Source organism: Cebus imitator, unplaced genomic scaffold, assembly GCF_001604975.1.
Source record: "Cebus imitator isolate Cc_AM_T3 unplaced genomic scaffold, Cebus_imitator-1.0 Scaffold145, whole genome shotgun sequence".
In the NCBI taxonomy this organism is placed as follows: Eukaryota; Metazoa; Chordata; class Mammalia; order Primates; family Cebidae; genus Cebus; species Cebus imitator.
In genome coordinates, this window is record NW_016107460.1 from 7,962,588 (window position 1) to 7,980,668 (window position 18,081).

The window sequence follows — 18,081 nt, forward strand, 5'->3', positions numbered from 1 at the left end:
TCCCCACAATGTCCCCACCTGAGAGAGATCAAACCAAGACAGCCTAGACCCTCTCATCTCCTCTGCACACCTGTCATGCTCAGACACCATCTCTCTCAAGCTCCACCCACTTAGTTCAGCTGTGAAGCAGCAGCCAGGCATGGGGATGACCTCCATGACATCCCCGGCTCTTAAGAGTAAAACACCAGCATCCCTAAGACCCCGTAGGACCCAGCCAGAAGGCACCAGGGGCCACCCTCAACCCCACTCACTGTGCACCTGGGCTCTCCCTTCACCCCTGACACCCCCGGCTCTCCCCTCACCCCTGACACCCCCGGCTCTCCCCGCTCTACTCGAAGCAGACTTCTCCCTGCTCATTACGGAGCCAGCTGCTTTCTCGTCCCGCAGGTCCCAGCTTAAAGGGCAGCTCCGCAGAGAGGCCTTCCTTATCACCCACCTAAAGCAGGTCTCCGTGCTCTCCTGTTGGGCTCCTCCTGACAACTTAACACAACTTGCAATTGCTCTGTTACTGTTCGGTGTGTCTCCCCAGCAGTCTGCAGTTCTGTTAGGTGAGCACCATCATCACCCTGAGCCTAGCACGGCAGCCTGCAGACAGCGGGTGCTGAAGGGAATACATGCTGTGCAGTGCAACCGCAGAGACAGAGCACGCCGGCCCGTAGGGCGGCCAGCTGCAAGACCACCTGAATGGAAACACGACACTCCACCAGTGCCCACCCACCTACCGGTCCCAAGACAGAAGGCACAGGTGTGAGTCCAGGCTCTGACACCTGCTACCTGGGCAAGTCACGTTACTAAATCCTAATTTCCCTATACAAAAGGGAGGAAAGAAAGGAAGGCAGGGAAGGAGGGAGAGGAGGGGAGAGGGCAGGGCAAGAGGAAGGGGGCAGGGCAAGGGAGGGGCAGCGAAGGGGATGGCAGGGGAGCAGCAGTGGCAGGGGGGACAGATGAGGTCAATAATTTACCAACTTATTCCCAAGAACTCCAAGGGTCCTTGAGGGTGACAAAACCCCCATGCCCCTGACCCTTAAACTACAGCAGAGCAGAGCTTTCTCATTTGTTTAGGACAACTGGCTTCCACCTAAAACGGTGTTTGGAAATCAAGTGCCTGCCGCTAGGCTGAGCTCTGTGCTGCCTGGGGCCGCAGGTCTTAGACACACTGTGAGGTCTGGGTGAGGCCCGATCTCTGGGCTGACACCCAGGACCCACACACCCACTCTCCGTCTTGGAGCGGCCCCTGCTGCAGTCACCAAGGCCCACCTCATTGAAGACAATCCTGGACGGCGGTCTCTTTGTCGGCTTCACTGTGGTTTTCCACGTCCTCCCGAAGAAGTGCCGGTAGGTGACATCAAAGAAAGACACTCGCAGATGGCATTCAACCTCTGACAGCATCTCCAGCACACCCTAGGAGACAAGTGGGAAATGGCCCTGAAGCGTCTCAGCACCATGCAGTCACTGCAGGCCACGCAGGTGCACATGGGCCACTTGGCATTCACCCTTGCTTAGGTATCAGCATCCAGTGTCCTTCTCGGGGGGCTACCTCTCTCCCACTGCCACTGGTCTTGGTGGGGTTATAAACCAAAGCACTCGGCCTCCCCTGGCCAATGAGACACTGCAGTCCCTTGGAACAGACACAGGCTTCTGACTCAGCCAGAGCACAAGGACACACAAGAGGCGATGACCACAGGAGACACACGTGCCTGCCAGAATGAGGCCCAGGGCGGCCGGCAGCCAAGAGGTGAGAGAGAACAAGTCCAGGAGATCACCTAAGACCTGGCTCAAACCACACCTGAAGCTTATGCTGGCTATGGATTTGTTGTGTAAGTTAACGAATCACCTGTCGCTTAAATCATTTTGGATGGGTTTTTTAATCATCTGCAACAAAATGAGCCCTTCCTGATATAACCAGAAACTCTAAATCCTCAACTTGCCAGATTTTGGGGTGATATTAGCAAAGGAAAAAGCAGACCTTTGAGAATTAAGAAATCATGGCTACAAATACAGAACACAGCAGCCAGAGCGGAGACAGGACTCCGCCCCGGGACTTTACCACTCACAGCAAGTGCTACCTTAGGCTTTGCTCTTCCATGACAGGTTCCTACCTGAGACAGAGTCCTCTGCCTTTCACCCATCCACTTAGCAAACATTACTTACGCATCTATTCTGCACATTGACTCTCTGCCAGGCACACTTCCAGGCAGTAGGGAAAGAACAGGGAACAGAACAGACCAAATCTCTGCCCTGGGGGGTCTGGGGAGAGGAGCCAGGCAGGAGGAGCAGCAAACTCAAAGGTCCTGAAGGGAAACCACAGGTGCTCTGAAAGCCAGCGAGAAGTGCAGAACTATATTTAGCTATAGTAACTGTTTGCTTTTTTAAGAAAAGTCTCGCTCTGTCACCCACGCTGAAGGTCTGGCCACCGCAACCTCCCCGTCCCAGGCTCAAGTGATCCTCCTGCCTCATCCTCTCAAGTAGCTGGGACCACAGGTGCGCTCCACCACACCTGGCTAATTTCTGTACTTTCTGTAGAGGGGGTTTTGCCAGGCTGGTCTCCATCTCCTGTCCACAAGTGACCTGCCCGCCGTGGCCTCCCAAAGTGCTGGATTACAGGGCTGAGCCACTGCACCCAGCCTGTATTTTCTAATCTTCTGTATTACTGATGCTCTGGCATCTGGGGCCTCAGTGATGAGAGAGACTGTCCCCCAGAGCCAGCTAATTCCTAGGGTGGCAAATGGCAAACCTGCCAGAACGTGTCTAACATGAAAACCAACCAGTCCAGAGCCCACACACCCCAGGAGTCCCACCCTCTGCCCTGATCTCCCGGGGTCAGTGACCAGATACCTCGGGGCCATCCCTGCACCTCAGAGACCATGACATGACTCTCCCTGGCCACTGCCAAGCCTGCCTGGCTGCTCATCCTGCCCAGCTGCTCACTGTACCTGGCCCAGTCTTCCCACAATCAAGTCTCTGCCCCCGGCTCCCTTCTATCCTCCTGCCTCCGACCAGCCCTGCGCCGCCCCCAAGTGGTCTGTGGGCCTGGCCCTCCTCTCAGCAGCAGTCCTCTCCTGATCTGCTGGCCTCACCACCCCTGAATGGAAACCAATCCCAGGTACATTCTAAGCAGAAAGGCCGCTGGACTGCAGCAGGCTGGGCCGGGGAAGAGAGGAGGAATGAGCTCCGGGCACAGGAGCGTCAGGCAGGCCTCACAGTGTGAGAAGAAGCTGGGCTTTCACTCCAAACGTGCAAAGAGGCCAGGGAGAGATCTAGCAGAAATGACACAATCTGATTCAGGATTTAAGAAAATTCCTGCAGCTGCCATGCGTCCGTGAGACTGTGGGGGAGGGAGTGGACGCAGGGGCTGGTCAGGAGGCTGCTGCCACCATCCAGGCAAGAGAGGGAGGGGCAGAGAGGGCGACAGGAAGTGGGCACACCTGGGCTCTGGAGCGGCTGCATGGTCGTGAAGGGAGAAGTGGGAAGGACCAGCTGACTAGGTCGGCCCCGCCCCCGCAGGTCCAGCACTGAGTCCCGCGTCTCAAGTGAAGCAACCTGGAGGGAGATCGTGTTACCCATGGGATGGGGAGGGCAGGCAGAGCAGGCCTGAGGACTCCAAGCCCAGCTCCCATCATCGTGCAGCCTCCCCGTCCCTCATCCCTCTTCCCGTCCCTCCTCCTCCTCCTCAGTTCCTCCCACATCCAGACCCACGCTCTGAGCCTCCTCATCTCTCCCCAGAGCAGTCACCCAGCTTTTCCATGTTGACCGTCTGTCGTCCCATCTAGCATGTGAACTCTGTGAGGACGTGAGCCTGGCACAGTCTGTTCCCTGCTGTCCCTGGGGCCCAGGCAAGGCCTCAGCGCATGCCCCTCCTCACCTGGACTGCCTGGGCTCCCCTAGAGTCCCCTCCTCCCCCTCTCCTGCACTCTCTCAGGAGGCCATCATCAGGCAGGACCCCGTGGCTCCCAGATCTGTCGCCGGCTTGGGCTTCTTTCCAGAATGCCAGACCCTAACCACCCTCCCGCCACCTCTAGCCTACTTCACACCCAAGTCTATTCAAAGAAGAATCCACTGAGAGCTCCTTGAAGACATAGCACGGGGCAGAGTCCATTCTGTGTCCTCTGCAGAGTTCCAGACATGTCGCGGTGCCCAATAAATGTCAAACTGAATTGAAATACTCATCCCAAAATAAAGAAATATAATCAGTGATCATGATAAAATTAAACAAAAAAAGTAAATGGGACAGTAAGAGAAATATATTAAAATCATTAATAAATTCAATTCAAAACAAGCATGTAGCATTCTTCAGCCAACACCTTTCATAGGGAAGAAAGCTGTGGCTATTATCTAAAGCTATCAACTCTCAAAACAACTAAAATTGAAGAAACATAGACTATCTATACGAAAGCTTTTTATCATCTATTTCCAAATTCTATTTATAGAGCTTACATAAATTCTATTTATCTTCTTTTAAATGCTGTATTTTGACTGATCTTTGTACATAAAGCCAACACTGTGTTCCTGCAGTAAGCCCCACTTGATCCTAATACCCCAGCGTTTACAGAGCACTGGTTTTGCGGTCCTGATATTTTCAGGGCTGCCGTGTTAACATTCACGAGGGATACCAGTTCGTACTTCTGCTGCAGTGCCCTTGACTGGGTATCAGAATTATGGTGGCCTCAAAAAATGAGCTGGGAAGTGTTCCCTCCTGCTCTATTTCCTGAAAGAGTTTGTCTAGAATTCATCTTCTTTCTTCTTTAGTATCTCATGAAATTCAACATTTTATTTTTAACATCTGTAGCATACATTATAGTGATGCTTGTTTCATTTTAATATTGGTGGTCTGTTTTCTTTTTTTGTCTTGATCAATTTTATCAATCTTTTCAAAGAATCAACTTCTAGCTTTACTGATTTTCTCTCTTATTTGTCCTTTACTGACTTCTACTCATATACATCAGGTGTAACACAATGACATTTCAGTCAGCAACAGACTGTATATGTGACTAGCCCCTGAAGATTATAATACTCTATTTTTACTGTTTTTCTATGTTTGATAAACCGTTGTGTTACAATTGCCAAGAGTATTCAGTACGGTCATGTGCCACACATGTTTGCAGCCCAGAAGCAACAGGCTGTACCATGTAGCCCAGGCGGGAGGCAGGCTCTGCCATCCAGGCTTGTGTAAGTACTTTCCATGATGTTTGCACGATGGCTAAATTGCCTAACAATGCCATTTCTCTGAATGTATTCCCATTGTCAAGCAACCATGCATAACCGTATTTACCATTTCCTTTCTTCTAATCACTTTGTATCTAATCTGTTCCTTTATTTACATTGTTAAGGAAGAGGCAGAGGTCACTGATTTTCTACTTTCTTCTTTTCTAATATAGTTACGTAAAGCTATACATTTCCCTCAAAGAACTGCACTAGCTAAATCCTACAAATCTATGTATTTTCTTCCATTATGCAGTTCAAATTATTTCTTAATTTCCCTATTAAGCGCTCGCTCCGGCAACACATATACTAATTTTCCTATTCTTCTCTGATCTGGTGTTTTAATTTCCTACTATTTAAGGATTTTCTGGATCTCGTACTGTTACTTATTTCTAACTTAAAAGCACAGTAGTTGGTAAACGTACCTTATAATTTGGGTCCTTTGAAATTTATTGACACATTTTAATGACTGTTTAATGACTTTTAATGACTTTTATAGTCACATTTTGGTGACTGTTCCATATAAACTTGAGAAGATTGTGTATCCAAGCTTTGTTGGGAGCAGTGTTTAAGAGATGTCAAGGTGACTGACGGTATTCTTCAGACCTTCCAAATCCTTATGAGTTTTTGGATCTATTTGTTTTTTCAGTAATTGAGAGAAGAGTTAAAAGTCTCCAACCACGATTTTGAATCCGAATATAGTTCCCTTTAGTTCTGTCCAATTTTGCTCTTTTGTACAAAAGTTATCATAGCAGTCCTGACTGTTACGCTCTGAAAGACCAGCTGACAAGTCTGGCCTTTGGCTGGAGTCTGGGAACTTAGATTTCAGGACTTCCTACCACCTAACTGGTAAGCGGGGCACACCGTGCCTAAAGTGTACAGAGTGGCTTATGCTGAACACCCGTTTCCCTTCTGAGAGTCTGGAGTTTTGGACATGCTACCCAACATGGAACATGTGCTGTTACGGTTCACTGCTGGAGGAATCAAACGCATCCTGTGTGACTCAACCCAGAGAGAACTCTTGGAAGCTTGCATCCCCTTCCCCCAGACATCCCCCATACACCTCCTCCCTTTGCTGATCTTGCTCTGTATCCTTCTGCTGCCGTAAATCTTAACTGAGAGTATGACTATATGCTGAGTCATGTGAGTCCTCTTCGGAGACTCTTCAAACCTGGGAGGCGGTCTCGGAGGCCCCTAACACAAGTGCATACACTTTCAGGGACTGTTCCATTTCCCTGATGATCACTGCCTTTAGGAAATGCTTTCTTTCTGGTAATACTCTTCACCTGGAAATCTACTCTTTCTGACTTTGGAACAGTCACAAAGCTTTCTTGGCTCAGTACGTACATGGTAGATATTTTTCCACCCTTCTACTTGCAACTCGTTTATGTCTTTGCACTTAAAGTGGACTTTTTTGTAAACAACATGTAATTGGGTTTTAAATAACTTTTAACATAGGACTTTGGATGAGGAATTCCACTTCTAGGAATTATTCTACAGATATATGTGTACAAGAAAAAAATGAGGTTATTCACTGTAGCAGTATCTGTAATAGCAAATAACTGGGAAAAGTAAGGTACAGAATTAGGCGCAGTGGCTCACACCTGTAATCCCAGCACTTTGGGATGCTGAGGTGGGCAGATCACCTGAGCTCAGGAGTTTGAGACCAGCCTAGAAATGGTGAAACACCATCTCTACCAAAAATACAAAAATGTAACTGGGCGTGGTGGCGCTCATCTGTGGTCCCAGCTACTTGGGAGGCTGAGGAAGGAGAATTTCTTGAGCTCAGGAGGCAGAGGTTTACAATCAGCTGACATCATGCCACTGCACTGCAGCCTGAGTGACAGAGTGAGAGCCCATCTAAGAAAGAAAGGAAGGAAGGGAGGGAGGAGGGAGGGAGGGAAAAGAAAAGAAAAGAGAGAGAGAAAAAAAATAGAATACAGGAAGTACCATTTGCATTTTAAAAAGAAAAAATCGATATAGGTATATTTTTATTTGTATTTGCTCGGAATTTATGAAAGTTACACAAAAACACGCTGTATCTAGGGTGATACACCAGGTGCGTGGGGTTGCCATGGGATCACTCACTTTTCCTGTGCATCCTTGTCAACTCTGAACTATGTGAATTACCTTTTCATAAATTAAAATGAAATGGGGAAATAAAGTTTCCTTGCAAAATTCCTAGGAAAGAGGGAAGTGCTATCAACTATCCTGTGAGCTTCTGGAAGGCAGCTGAGCCAGACGAGGAGGGTGGCGTCCCAGCTAAAGCCGTCGCCCTGGGCAGCTGACTCCACTCCTAGTGGGTTCTGTTGCTCTTCTGCAGAATGGGGGTAAGGTAGTGGCAACTTCACAGGGCTGCTGTGAGGATTAAGTGAATTCACACAGTAAAGTGCTGGAAGTAAAGCCGTAAAAGCAGCAGCCACCACAGAACCTACCACAGTCGCAATGACACAGCAGGTGCTCAATCAGAGGGCTTGGATTTGAACGATAGAGAGCATCCGTGATTTAATAATAGTAAATTAGTCACAGACCCCGGGCTCCAACAACTGAATATGTGTGAATATCACTCTCCCAGCTGCAGAAGAAAATGGCCTTGCCAAGCCAAACCCTGTAAAAAGAGTTGACAACGGCAAGACTGGTCCTTCTCATGCATGCCCATAGGCCACTGGGCCTCATGAGGACAATCCAATCGTGTGGGTGTCCTGTGGGCAGCAGCACAGAAGCACCAGCTTCTCCAGCATGTTCCCCACTAGCTGAAGGGCACAGATGGATGTGTCGCCATCAGGGCACGGGCCTGAGAGTGCCCAAAGCCGTGATACATCCAGCCACACACAGAGCTGCCAGAATGCCCAGAGCTCAGCCCCTGCAGTCCTCACTGCCAGGCTGAACACGGGCCATGCTGAGCCACGCATAAGGCCACCTGGTTCAGAAATAACCCAGGAAATCAGATTACTTGGGTTTTTAAATTGTTCCACTGTGGGCAGAAAGAAACCCTAGCCAGTGTCAAAAGTGCTGACCATGTCACTGAATCGGATTCTCTTTGCTGATGGGCCACTTTGCCTCCAAATACTGCCAAGGCCCAAGGTAATGGGTACAGTGGTAAGATTCAAGTGAATAAGTGAAAATCAATACAGATGCTCTTTGACCAATGATGGGACTCCATCCTGATAAACCCTGTTTAAGCTGAAAATATCCTATGTTCAAATGCACTGAATACACCTAACCCACTGAACATCAGAGCTTAGCACAGCCCAGCTCAAATACGGTCAGAACACTTGCATTTGCCTACAACTGGGCAAAGTCATCTAACACAAATCCTATTTTTAAATAACTGTTGAGTATCTCATGTAATATACTGAAAGTGAAAAACAGAATGGCTGTGTGGGTATCACCACAAAGCAGAAAAATCGAAAATCAAACCATCGTAAGGCGGAGACCATCTCTGTGTGAATCGGAAGCGTCACCTCAGCTAAGACAATGGCAACATGCATTTGACAACAGCACATTTTGTTACCTGCCTAACGATCGGTCCATCCAGCCACTTCAGGACACACTGGAACGCTGCTGATTCCTTCACAGGCTGGCGTGCCCTCTGTGGGTGGGGAGGGACAAGCACGTTTTGGGTGAAAATCCTGTGCCAGTCGTTCATCCTGCCCGTCTGAGGGTGACACGGGCCTCCCGGGTGACCTGTGCCAGTCCTAGCGAAATAAAGAGGGGAGATGTACAGAGGACAGGGGTCACAGCAGTCCTGAAGGCTTTTGCCTCCCACTGAATCCCAGAGGAACCTCCATCCCCCAAACCCACACTCTGCAAACCAGTGGAGTGGACTTTGTGGCTGGCTGCCACCCACGCTGCCTCCCCTAGGAAGTACCATTTGCATTTTAAAAAGGAAAAATTAATGTAGGTATATTTGTTGTATTTGCTTAGAATTTATGAAAATTGTACAAAAACACACTGTATCTAGGGTGATACACCAGGTGCCTGAGGTTACCATGGGATGATTCATTTATCCTGTGCATCCATGTCAACTCTGAACCATGTGAATTACCTTTTCACAAACAAAAATAAAATGAAATGGGGAAATAAAAATCTACCTCCAGAAATGCTCTGCCCCACCCCTACCCCCATGGGCCAGAGTCAGAGCATGAGTCTCTTGGCCTCTGTGGCTGATTCCAGATGGGGACCTGAAGGGACATTTTGTTCAGCTGTGTAGGTTAGGTACTACACAAGGACACCAGGGGCACGTGGCCACTGAAACAGAGCCGTAGTGTAGGACCATCTTGTAGGGGCCCAGGGAGCGTGAGAGAAGGAACACAGCCCTTGGCCCAAGAGGCAGTCAGCCTAAACTGCCCAGGGCCACCTTAGGACACGCATAAAAACAAGCAGAAGAGGGTCACTGGATCCACATGTCATTATCAGAGCCCTGGACCAGTCACCCCAAGATACTTCAGCTACATGAGCAAAGTCTCTTGTTGCTAAAGCCATTTGGGGACAGGTTTCAAGTGTTACCAACTTCTTGGTGGGACCTGGCCCATTTTGAGTGTTATCTGATCCCATCCAGCCAGATCAGGATCTAAATCTTCCCTAGCCAACACAGAAACCAAAAATCTGAATCTCGGGAAGAGGTTGAATTCTGTAAATTAAAATGGTGAGTAAGGAGAAAAAGCAGTGGGTTTGGGCTTCAAGACAGCAGCTCTCTAAGTATGGTCCCCAAACCCAAGATTCAGCAGGATCCTGTCAGAGGCTCTACAAGGCAAAACCATTTTCATGACACCCAGATGTTATCTCTTTCACCACAGTGCCATGGTGGGGCAGAGGCAGCAGCAGGTAAAGTCGCTGGGGCCTAACTTAACCCAAGGCTGGTTGGGTTGAGTGAGGTCCTCCCAACTTCTCACAGAAAAGAACAAGGCAGCTTCAAGTCACAACATCCACGGTGAAGCCGGGAAAACCATCAATCTGATTATATCTTGACCGTTAAGTACACGCCTTCTTAACATTGTGAGACAAAATGGAAAATACACAACAAGCACTTCTGCTACAAACCGAAGGCACAGGCATCCCAGGGAAGCCTCGCTGCGGCTGGGCTGCGAGCTGAACGCACTGCTTTTTTTATTCAACACCATTTTTGCTAAAAAGAATGACTGAGAGACAAAACATGGGTACTTGGCAGACATGTTCTCAAACGTGAACAAAGTGAGCATGTCACTTCAGGGAAAACAACCGTAATAAAAATGGAGTTCCCAAGCAAAAATTAGAATTGAGAACATTCGTATCCTCCACCACGAGCCTACCAGCTTCACACATCTTCAAGACTTTCCTGATGAGACGGGCAGGGATACAAAGTGGTCGTCTAAGGTTATACCATTAAACGTGTCAACAATTGGAAGGTCTGCGTGACTCCGTGAACCACTATTTTCCAAACAATACGTAATGGTACGAAATCCTGGAAGAATAAAACATCCTACTCCAAGAATGTGAGGAAGTTGTCAGGAAAAAAAAAAAAGAGTAAAACATCCACCCAAAGTAAGACAGACCAAAGGATTTTCATGTCAGACCATGAAGAGTTCATTCATGTGGTGAAGACTCTGCTTTAGAACAAATCTTTAAGAAAATTCTGCTCAGGGGGTTTTCAGTGCAGCCGCAAAGAATATCCAAAGAATGATGCAAGAGACCCCTCCCTAACGAGATGGGGATGGATTTCCTTCACATACTTAAACCAAGACTGAACACAGAAGCAAACAGGAGCCTTCAGCTGTCTTCTCTTAAGGAGACTGTAAAGATATTTGCAAAAATGCAAATGAATCCCACCCTTGTACATTTGTTTGTTTGGGATAATATAGTCGGTTTTTGTAAAAAATGTTTTTTATGTTAACATGTCACAGCTTTATTGTTATTTTTAAATAAATTAATATTTTTAACATTTCTCAGTTTTAACTTCTATGGCAGTAAACATTGATAGACATAACTCACATAAACAAAAGTGCTTTGGGTAAAGGTGTCTGAGACCACAGCGTTGAGAAGGGTTGTCCTAGCGGTTGACCTCTCCACGCTCCTGGCATGTGTGGGAACCAAGAGAACATGGCCAGGTAGCCTGGGACGCCCCCGGACCCCAGGGCCTTGGCCCAGGCTCCTGCCTTTACCCACAATGCACCTAGATGCTGCCTGTGAGCCAGGTACTCCCCAGCAGACCACAATCAGTCTAGTCCTGTGTGAATCCAGCAGGAACACAAGTTGGGTTGTTGCTTTTTGTTCTCTGTGCGCTACTTTTGTTGCTCAACTGCCCTTGTTTTGTGGAGGACCCTCATCCGATTCCATGTGTGGGGAGGGCTGCTCTCCAATTCCAGCCAAAGGCCTGCACTGACTGATTCAAAGAGGAATACACGACCCACACTGAGCCATCAGTCTTCCCCAGGAGACTGGAGCCCAGGCTGTCTCTCCTCCAGTGCCCACAACTGCCCACACCACGCCAGCCCAGAGCCCCTGGAGCCACGCGGCCACCACAGGGAGAGCCGACTTTGGACTTCTGACCTCCCAAACTGGAAAAGAATAAATGTGTGCTACTTTAAGCAACCAGGTCTGTGGGACTTTCCAACAGAAGCCACAGGAAATCATACAGCTGCCCATGACTTATAAGTAGAAGATGCCTGACCAATACCAGCTTAAGAGCCACCTCCTCCAGGAGGGCTTCCCAGGTGCTCCCAGGATCCAGGCCCCAGGGTCACATGGCCCCTGTGCTTCCCCTGGTCGCAGCATCTGTCACCTACCTCATGTTGATCTGCTCACTGACCAAGTCCTTAAAGAAAGAAGTCGCCTCCTGTGTCCTTGGTACCATCACAACTTGGTAACCAGTCACAGGATCAAACTGCAGCTTTAGCAAGGCTACCCTCAAGCTCTTCTCTCCCACTGTCATAACAGTCAGAGGAGTATTCACACAAAATGCAGGCCGTGATGGCCTCGGGTGGGGATTTTAGAGAGGAAGTCTCTCCTGATGCGGATGCCCATGCTCCTCACCTCCTCATGTTTCTGACCTGGTGCCTCCTGCCCTCTCCCTGGATGTCTGCAGGACTGAGTGCCACACCTGGCCTGAGGACGCTGCTGAAGGATGTGTGCACACCAGTCCACCATCACCAGGGGCACAAAGCATGCCGGCCCCCTCCTGTGCCAGCAGGGGACACGCTAGGCAGAAGGGCACCCATTCTGAAAGCACCTGCCACCCGCACAGAAGGCCTGAGGCTCGAGATGTGGAGGCAGGGCAGCCACAGTCAGAGGGGCTACGGAGGCCAAGGTGACTTCTGAGACTGTGGGGGTGGGAGCCGAGGTGGCTGCAGCAGCTCTCTCTGCCCTCCCAGCACCTCGCAAACCTCTCCAGGTGCCCTTCCGCCTGCTCCTCGCTCCTTTCCACCACTGCACTGGCCTGCAGGAGTCAAACCAAATGCTGCCTCCTCAGAGCCAGGGCCCCATCTCCACCTCTGGCTGCTCCCACACAGTATAGGTGACAGAAGAGTCAGAATGCTTCACCAGGGCTATGCTGTTTTCCTGCAAGAGTGTGAGCTCTGTGCCATCAGTCTGGGTCTTCAGCAAAAGTCTTTGTTTTGCTTTTTGAGACGGAGTCTCGCTCTGTCGTCAGGCTGGAGTGCAGTGGCACAATCTGGGCTCACTGTAACCTCCGCCACCTGGGTTCAAGTGATCCTCCTGCCTCAGCCTCCTGAGTAGCTGGGACTACAGGCACATGCCACCACGCCCAGCCAAGATTTGTATTTTTAGTAGAGACGGGGTTTCACCATGTTGGTCGGGATGGTCTCATTCTCTTGACCTCATGATCCGCCCACCTCGGCCTCCCAAAGTGCTGGGATCACAGGCTGAGCCTCTGCGCCCGGCCAGCAAAACTCCTTTAAGGATGAAATACCAATGCCCTGAAGGAAGTGCAGCGGGGCCCCTGGGGCCAAACAAACAATAAGAGAAATGGACAGGGCTCCAGGTCTTGAACCCAAGGAAAGGGTACAGTGCGCTCTCCAGGAAGAAAATATGCGCATTTTTATTGAGCCCCTCATGCAAGACAGGTACTTGCAAATATTTCCAGGGTTACTGTTCCAACAACTCTGCAAAATGAGAATCATCGTTATCTCCATCTTACAGATGAGAAAACTGAGACTCAGAAAGGTTAAACAGCCAATCCAAGGTCACATGGCTAGCTATAACTAGCTATTATAATAGTATTATAGTTATAATACTGTAAACCGTTAAAACTACCTCCCCCTACCTCAACCAAGGAGGCCAAGAGAGGCCCAGAGGGAAAGAGTAAGAGCACCAAAGGAACCCAGGGACCCAGGGCTAATGTCCTCTCCTCTTTAACTTCAGGACAGACTCTCAGCCTCCCCACCTACTTCCAACATCCAAAATGAGGGCTGTGAAATCTCCCTGAGATCTCTCAGCAACTGTTTCCCAAGCACTCGTGTTCCAGTGCGTTAAGGCTGTGAAATGCGCTGCTTCAAGCATCTAGAAAGTAAGCGGGGGAGAAAGACAGGGTGTGTGTCAGCAGCACACAGGGCAAGGGCACCAGCCTAACACAGCCCTCCCCACCCCCAGAGGGTGCAGAGGTGGGCGGGGCTGAAGTCCCACAGATAGCAGCTCCCAGGGAAAAGAAAGCGCAGGGGTAGGAGGCGCTGCCAGGGTCCGGGAAGCCTTCTTCCCAGAATGGAAAATGTGTAATGCCCGAGACCCAGGTGCCTTGGGGAGCTTTGGGGGAAGCAGAGGCCTGATTAAGCACTGCCTGGAATTCCCTCATTCACGAACATTCTTCCAGCACCTACCCTGAGCCCTGGAGAAACGGTCTTGAACACGGCAGACAAGCTCGCTGCCCCCATAGAACGTGTAGAAAAAGGACACAAATTAGCACACACAAAAAAGACAGTAACCTACGGAAACTGCACAGGCGAGCTGCAACCAACAGAGCCCTAGGTCAGGACCAGGAGGCGCTGCCCACCGTCATCAGAAACACTCTCCTTTTGCCAACTGCACACACGTGAGAAGCTAGATTGCCTTCACAGACGTCCACCAAAGCCACACATGGCGACACACGGAGGCAAAAAGCGGTCTCCTAAGAAGACAGACGCGAGGAATCTCGGGCAGCAGGGGGGGCCTGCAAGCGTGGGGAAGGGCACGCGGGAGCAGGTGGCGTGTTCCGGCCCGGTCGGCCGGGAGGTCCCAGGGCAGGAAGGGGGCGCGGAAGGTCGAGGCGGCCCCCGGACAGAGCCTGGCGGGCACGCCCGAGGGCCGCAGAGCCACAGCCAGGGACAGCAGGAGGGAAGCAGGAGCGAAGGTGGGGTCCGCGGGCTCCGGCCGCGGAAGGATGTGCGCAGACAAGGGCGCGGGAAGTCAAGAACCAGGACAGCGGCACCGCAGTTCCTTCAGCCGAAGGACTGCAGAGGGGGCAGGGGGCAGGGGGCAGGGGGCAAAGGGCAGGGGCAGAGGGGGAATCCACGTAGCGCATCGGCAACTCGCGGCCCAGGCCGCACCAAATGTCCCGACGAGGGGGGAAGCCTGCGATGGACGCGGGGACAGGCCTCGCCGTGCGCCGCCGCCAGACCCCAGGCACCGAGCCCCCACGCAGAACGGCACGGACCATCCTACCCCCGAACCCCGAGGCTCCGGCCGACACTGCAGCCCGGTGCACCTCGAGGCCGCGCCCAACCGCCCCCGCGGCGTTGGCCTACATGGTTCCGCCCGCCGCGGGCCGCGTTACCTAGGAGACCGGCCGGCCGCGGCCACGCCGGAGGCCACACGGAGGCCACGGAGCCCACGCTTTTGACAGAGTCCCTACTCGACAGACCCACAGGCTCGGCGACCAGTGCTCAACGCAGCCGCAGGCCTTAAGGACCGAAGACTGGCCGAGGGGCGCGCCCCGTCCGCTGCCACCCGCGGGGAAGCCTTGGAAGGCGGCGAGCGCCGTGCACTTTAGGCGGAGAACCCGCCTCGCGTCACTTTCGCCGTCAGGGCCGCGGAGCCAATCAGAGGCCAAGTCGAGGGCTAGGCTTCGCGAGCGCCAGCCAATCGGTGCGGCGGCGGGCCCGTCCTGATTTGCATGTCCGGCGACACCTCAACCAATGGTAATGTGACTGGCGTGAACAGTAGCCAATGAGAATCTGGGGGAGGCGTGGCCCCGGGCGTCCCACGAGGTGAAGATGCTGCTGGCGGAACCTGCCGGAGCAAGCGGGATTCGGGGGCGCTAAAGTCGCAGGGGCAGGGCGGGAAGGAAGATCCGGCGTGGTGCTCAGGATCCGGAGCTGGAGCCCCCGGGTGAGTACTGGGGAGACCCCGGTGGGGCGCGCTTTCCACCGACCTGCGACGGGACGGCGGCAGCGGGCACCCGCGAGGCTCGCACTGCGGCAGGCGCCGCGGTCCCGTCTCCATCTCCTCTTCCCCGGCCCTGCGTCCCTGCCTCCGCCTCCGTCTCACCTCCTCCGCAGCCTCCTCACCTCCTTCTCTGTCGTCTCCCTTCCCCCACCCCTTCCTCTCTTTCCTTGGTGTTCCTCCCGCCCGACCCTTCAGCTCGCATCCCTGACCCCTGCCCCTGCCCCCGTCCCTCTCCTTCACCGCGGCGCACCTCTTCCCCGTCTCGGCCCGCTCCGGTCCCCGCAGCCTCGCCCTCCCCTTCCCTCCATCCTCCTCCCATCCCCTCTCCCGGCCTCTCCGCAGCCCCACCGGGGCGCTGCTGGTCCCGGTCCTCCCCATCTCTATCCCCGGTTGCTCCTCAGGGCTCACCCATCGTTCTCGCAGCCTGTCCCTGTATGGCTCCGGTCCCTTTCTCCACTGTCCCTCCCTCCCATTCTGCCCCCAGCCCCTCCGACCTCTCCCCGCGGGCACGCTCTCACCACCTTATCCGGCCCCCCAGGACTGTGACCCTGCTTCCTGCACCCGTTCCTCGGGCTGTCGACACCCCTGACCCTGAGCCTCCACTCCTACCTTAAGCTTCTGCCTCCTGCCAGGCCTTGGCACAAAGCACTTCCCTACCTGCTGCTGCTCCCGGGAGAGATGCAAAGACCCCGCTGCTGCACCGCGTCCTGCGGCAGTAGCAGTGGCGGCAGCCGGGGTACCTGCCCACCTTCCCACCCTGCCATCCAGGCGCATCCTGGCGTTGCTCTTCCTGCCATTTGTCCTGGGGGCTCCTGCAGGGGCTGCGCTTTGCCTGCAGCATCCCAGGGTGCTCCAGGTGGGAAGCCCCTTAACACCCTTCCTCCCTGGCCACCGTCTCCCTCCCTCCCCACCCCCACTTTCCTGCTCAGCCTCACTTTGTGATTCAGCATTTTTGGGGTTGATAACTTTCTTGCTTCCTGTAGTGATAGGGACCTGGCCACGAAGCTGAAAGCAGGGGGTCTTGACCCTGCAGTTAGAGGGCTACCTTAGGAACCAGACCTGAGCTGCCTGGTTGGGAGGGGGCTGAGGAGCTGGGGACAGCCAGTGGGGGTGGCCTCTTCCTCCCTTTCATTTGTCTGCCCTGTGTTGAACTGTGTCCAAGCGGAGATGGCATAAGTAATAGCTGTTGGGGAAATGGACTGTTAGCATTTATGGAAATTAATACATCCACATCCGAGGAGCAGGAACACCAAGTTCAGGCCACAGCTGTCCCACTGTCTGTCGCTTCAGGATTTCTTCTTTCTCTGCACTTCTCCTCCCCCTCAAAAACGCCAGCCTCCCCCCTCCCCTTCCCCCCCAGTGCCAAGAGTAAGCTCCTGCTTTGCTAAGGAAGCTGCATTCATGCCCCGCGTTGCAGGGTTTGGGGACCTACGTGTGAAGAGTCGCATTTGCCCACCTGATTCTCGCCTGGCGGCTCTGACTCCCCCAGTACCCTGTGCAGCTCCTGGCCCTGTGATTTCACGGTGTGGGGCCCTAAGAGTGCACTTGGTCCCCAGGTCCTGCCATTCTTTCTGGAGACAGCTCTCCAAGGCCACAGTCGGCCTCGATGGTGCTGACGGTGTTGGGCTGCAGCACATCCCTGCCTGGAAAGCAGCATGGTAGAGGCTTCCCTGTTCATACCCAGGGCCATTTTTTTTTTCCCTGCGCCAGTCAGCACATGCTTTATCGGTACTAATCAGCACCTGGGGACTGAGCCGGGCACTGGGGCCGGGTGGTGTCGTAAAAAGTGTGAAACCCTTTTCATGTGTTCCTTGGTTCACAACCGTCTTGGGTCTGGACACAGAGCTGGATGGGAAGCAGGGTGCACAGAAGTCATCGCACCCAGGAGATGGGACATGGGCCACCACACCAGGGAACTGGAAAGACCGAGGGTGCCATGGGCTGGCCAGCTGGAGAAGGCTTGCTCGCTTTCTTTCCTTTTTCAGCAATCTTCTAAGACCCAAGTGATGCAGGAGGAAGTGAGTGCCACACGGTTTTGATTTGTCTGTTTCCGGCCTGGGCTTGGAGGGAGGGGCCTCCCCAGACATTCCTGTGTGTTGGTGCTCTGCCGTGGTAACTGGGCACGTGTCGTCTGTGTGGAAGGAGAGCCTGCACCTTCGCGAGAACGGGGGAACGTGCTTCCGTTTCCAGGGACTCTGGCCAGGAGTGGCATGTGTTTGGTTCTTGGCTAAATTCTCCGTGATTGTCACATCGTTAGAGGTCCCAGAGAGAATGGTTTTCTGAGGTCCCTGAATAAGGAGGCAGGACAGTGGGCTGCTGGGGCAACATTTGAGAAGGATGGATGCTAGAGGTGTCTAAGGCCCTAGACCCCATGCCTCCCGCCAGTCCCCTTCCCAGCACCAGGAGGACTTGGGTCGTGGCCACCCAACAGCCTGTCATCCTTGCTGCCAAAGGACTAAACGGAAACCCAGAGGACAGAGACTTCTCCTGGGTCACACAGCGGCAGTGACGGAGCTGGGTTGGACACCC

General features: G+C 52.6%; 2 protein-coding genes across 22 annotated transcripts in view; one reads left to right on the forward strand and one right to left on the reverse strand.

The window, feature by feature from the left end:
• NPHP4 (nephrocystin 4) overlaps positions 1-16,452 on the reverse strand; it is a 138,001-nt gene extending 121,549 nt beyond the window's left edge. For 3 of the 17 annotated variants that reach the window (XM_017542720.2, XM_017542712.2, XM_037743544.1), the window contains exons 1-3: positions 11,170-12,263; positions 8,714-8,897; positions 1,258-1,401 (exon numbers count right to left, since the gene is read on the reverse strand). Coding sequence is in view for 14 of the 17 variants with exons in the window: in XM_017542712.2 (XP_017398201.2) it covers positions 1,258-1,401; positions 8,714-8,897; positions 11,170-11,279 (438 nt within the window). In the remaining 3 variants the exon portion in view is untranslated. The other 14 variants (XM_037743545.1, XM_037743543.1, XM_017542711.2 and 11 more) reach the window with 12 other exon arrangements.
• Positions 15,382-18,081, forward strand: part of KCNAB2 (potassium voltage-gated channel subfamily A regulatory beta subunit 2) — a 107,011-nt gene continuing 104,311 nt past the window's right edge. For 4 of the 5 annotated variants that reach the window (XM_017542726.2, XM_017542731.2, XM_017542729.2 and 1 more), the window contains exon 1: positions 15,382-15,495. The gene's annotated coding sequence lies outside the window, so the exon portion shown is untranslated. The remainder of the gene's footprint in view (positions 15,496-18,081) is intronic. The other variant, XM_037743548.1, reaches the window with a different exon arrangement.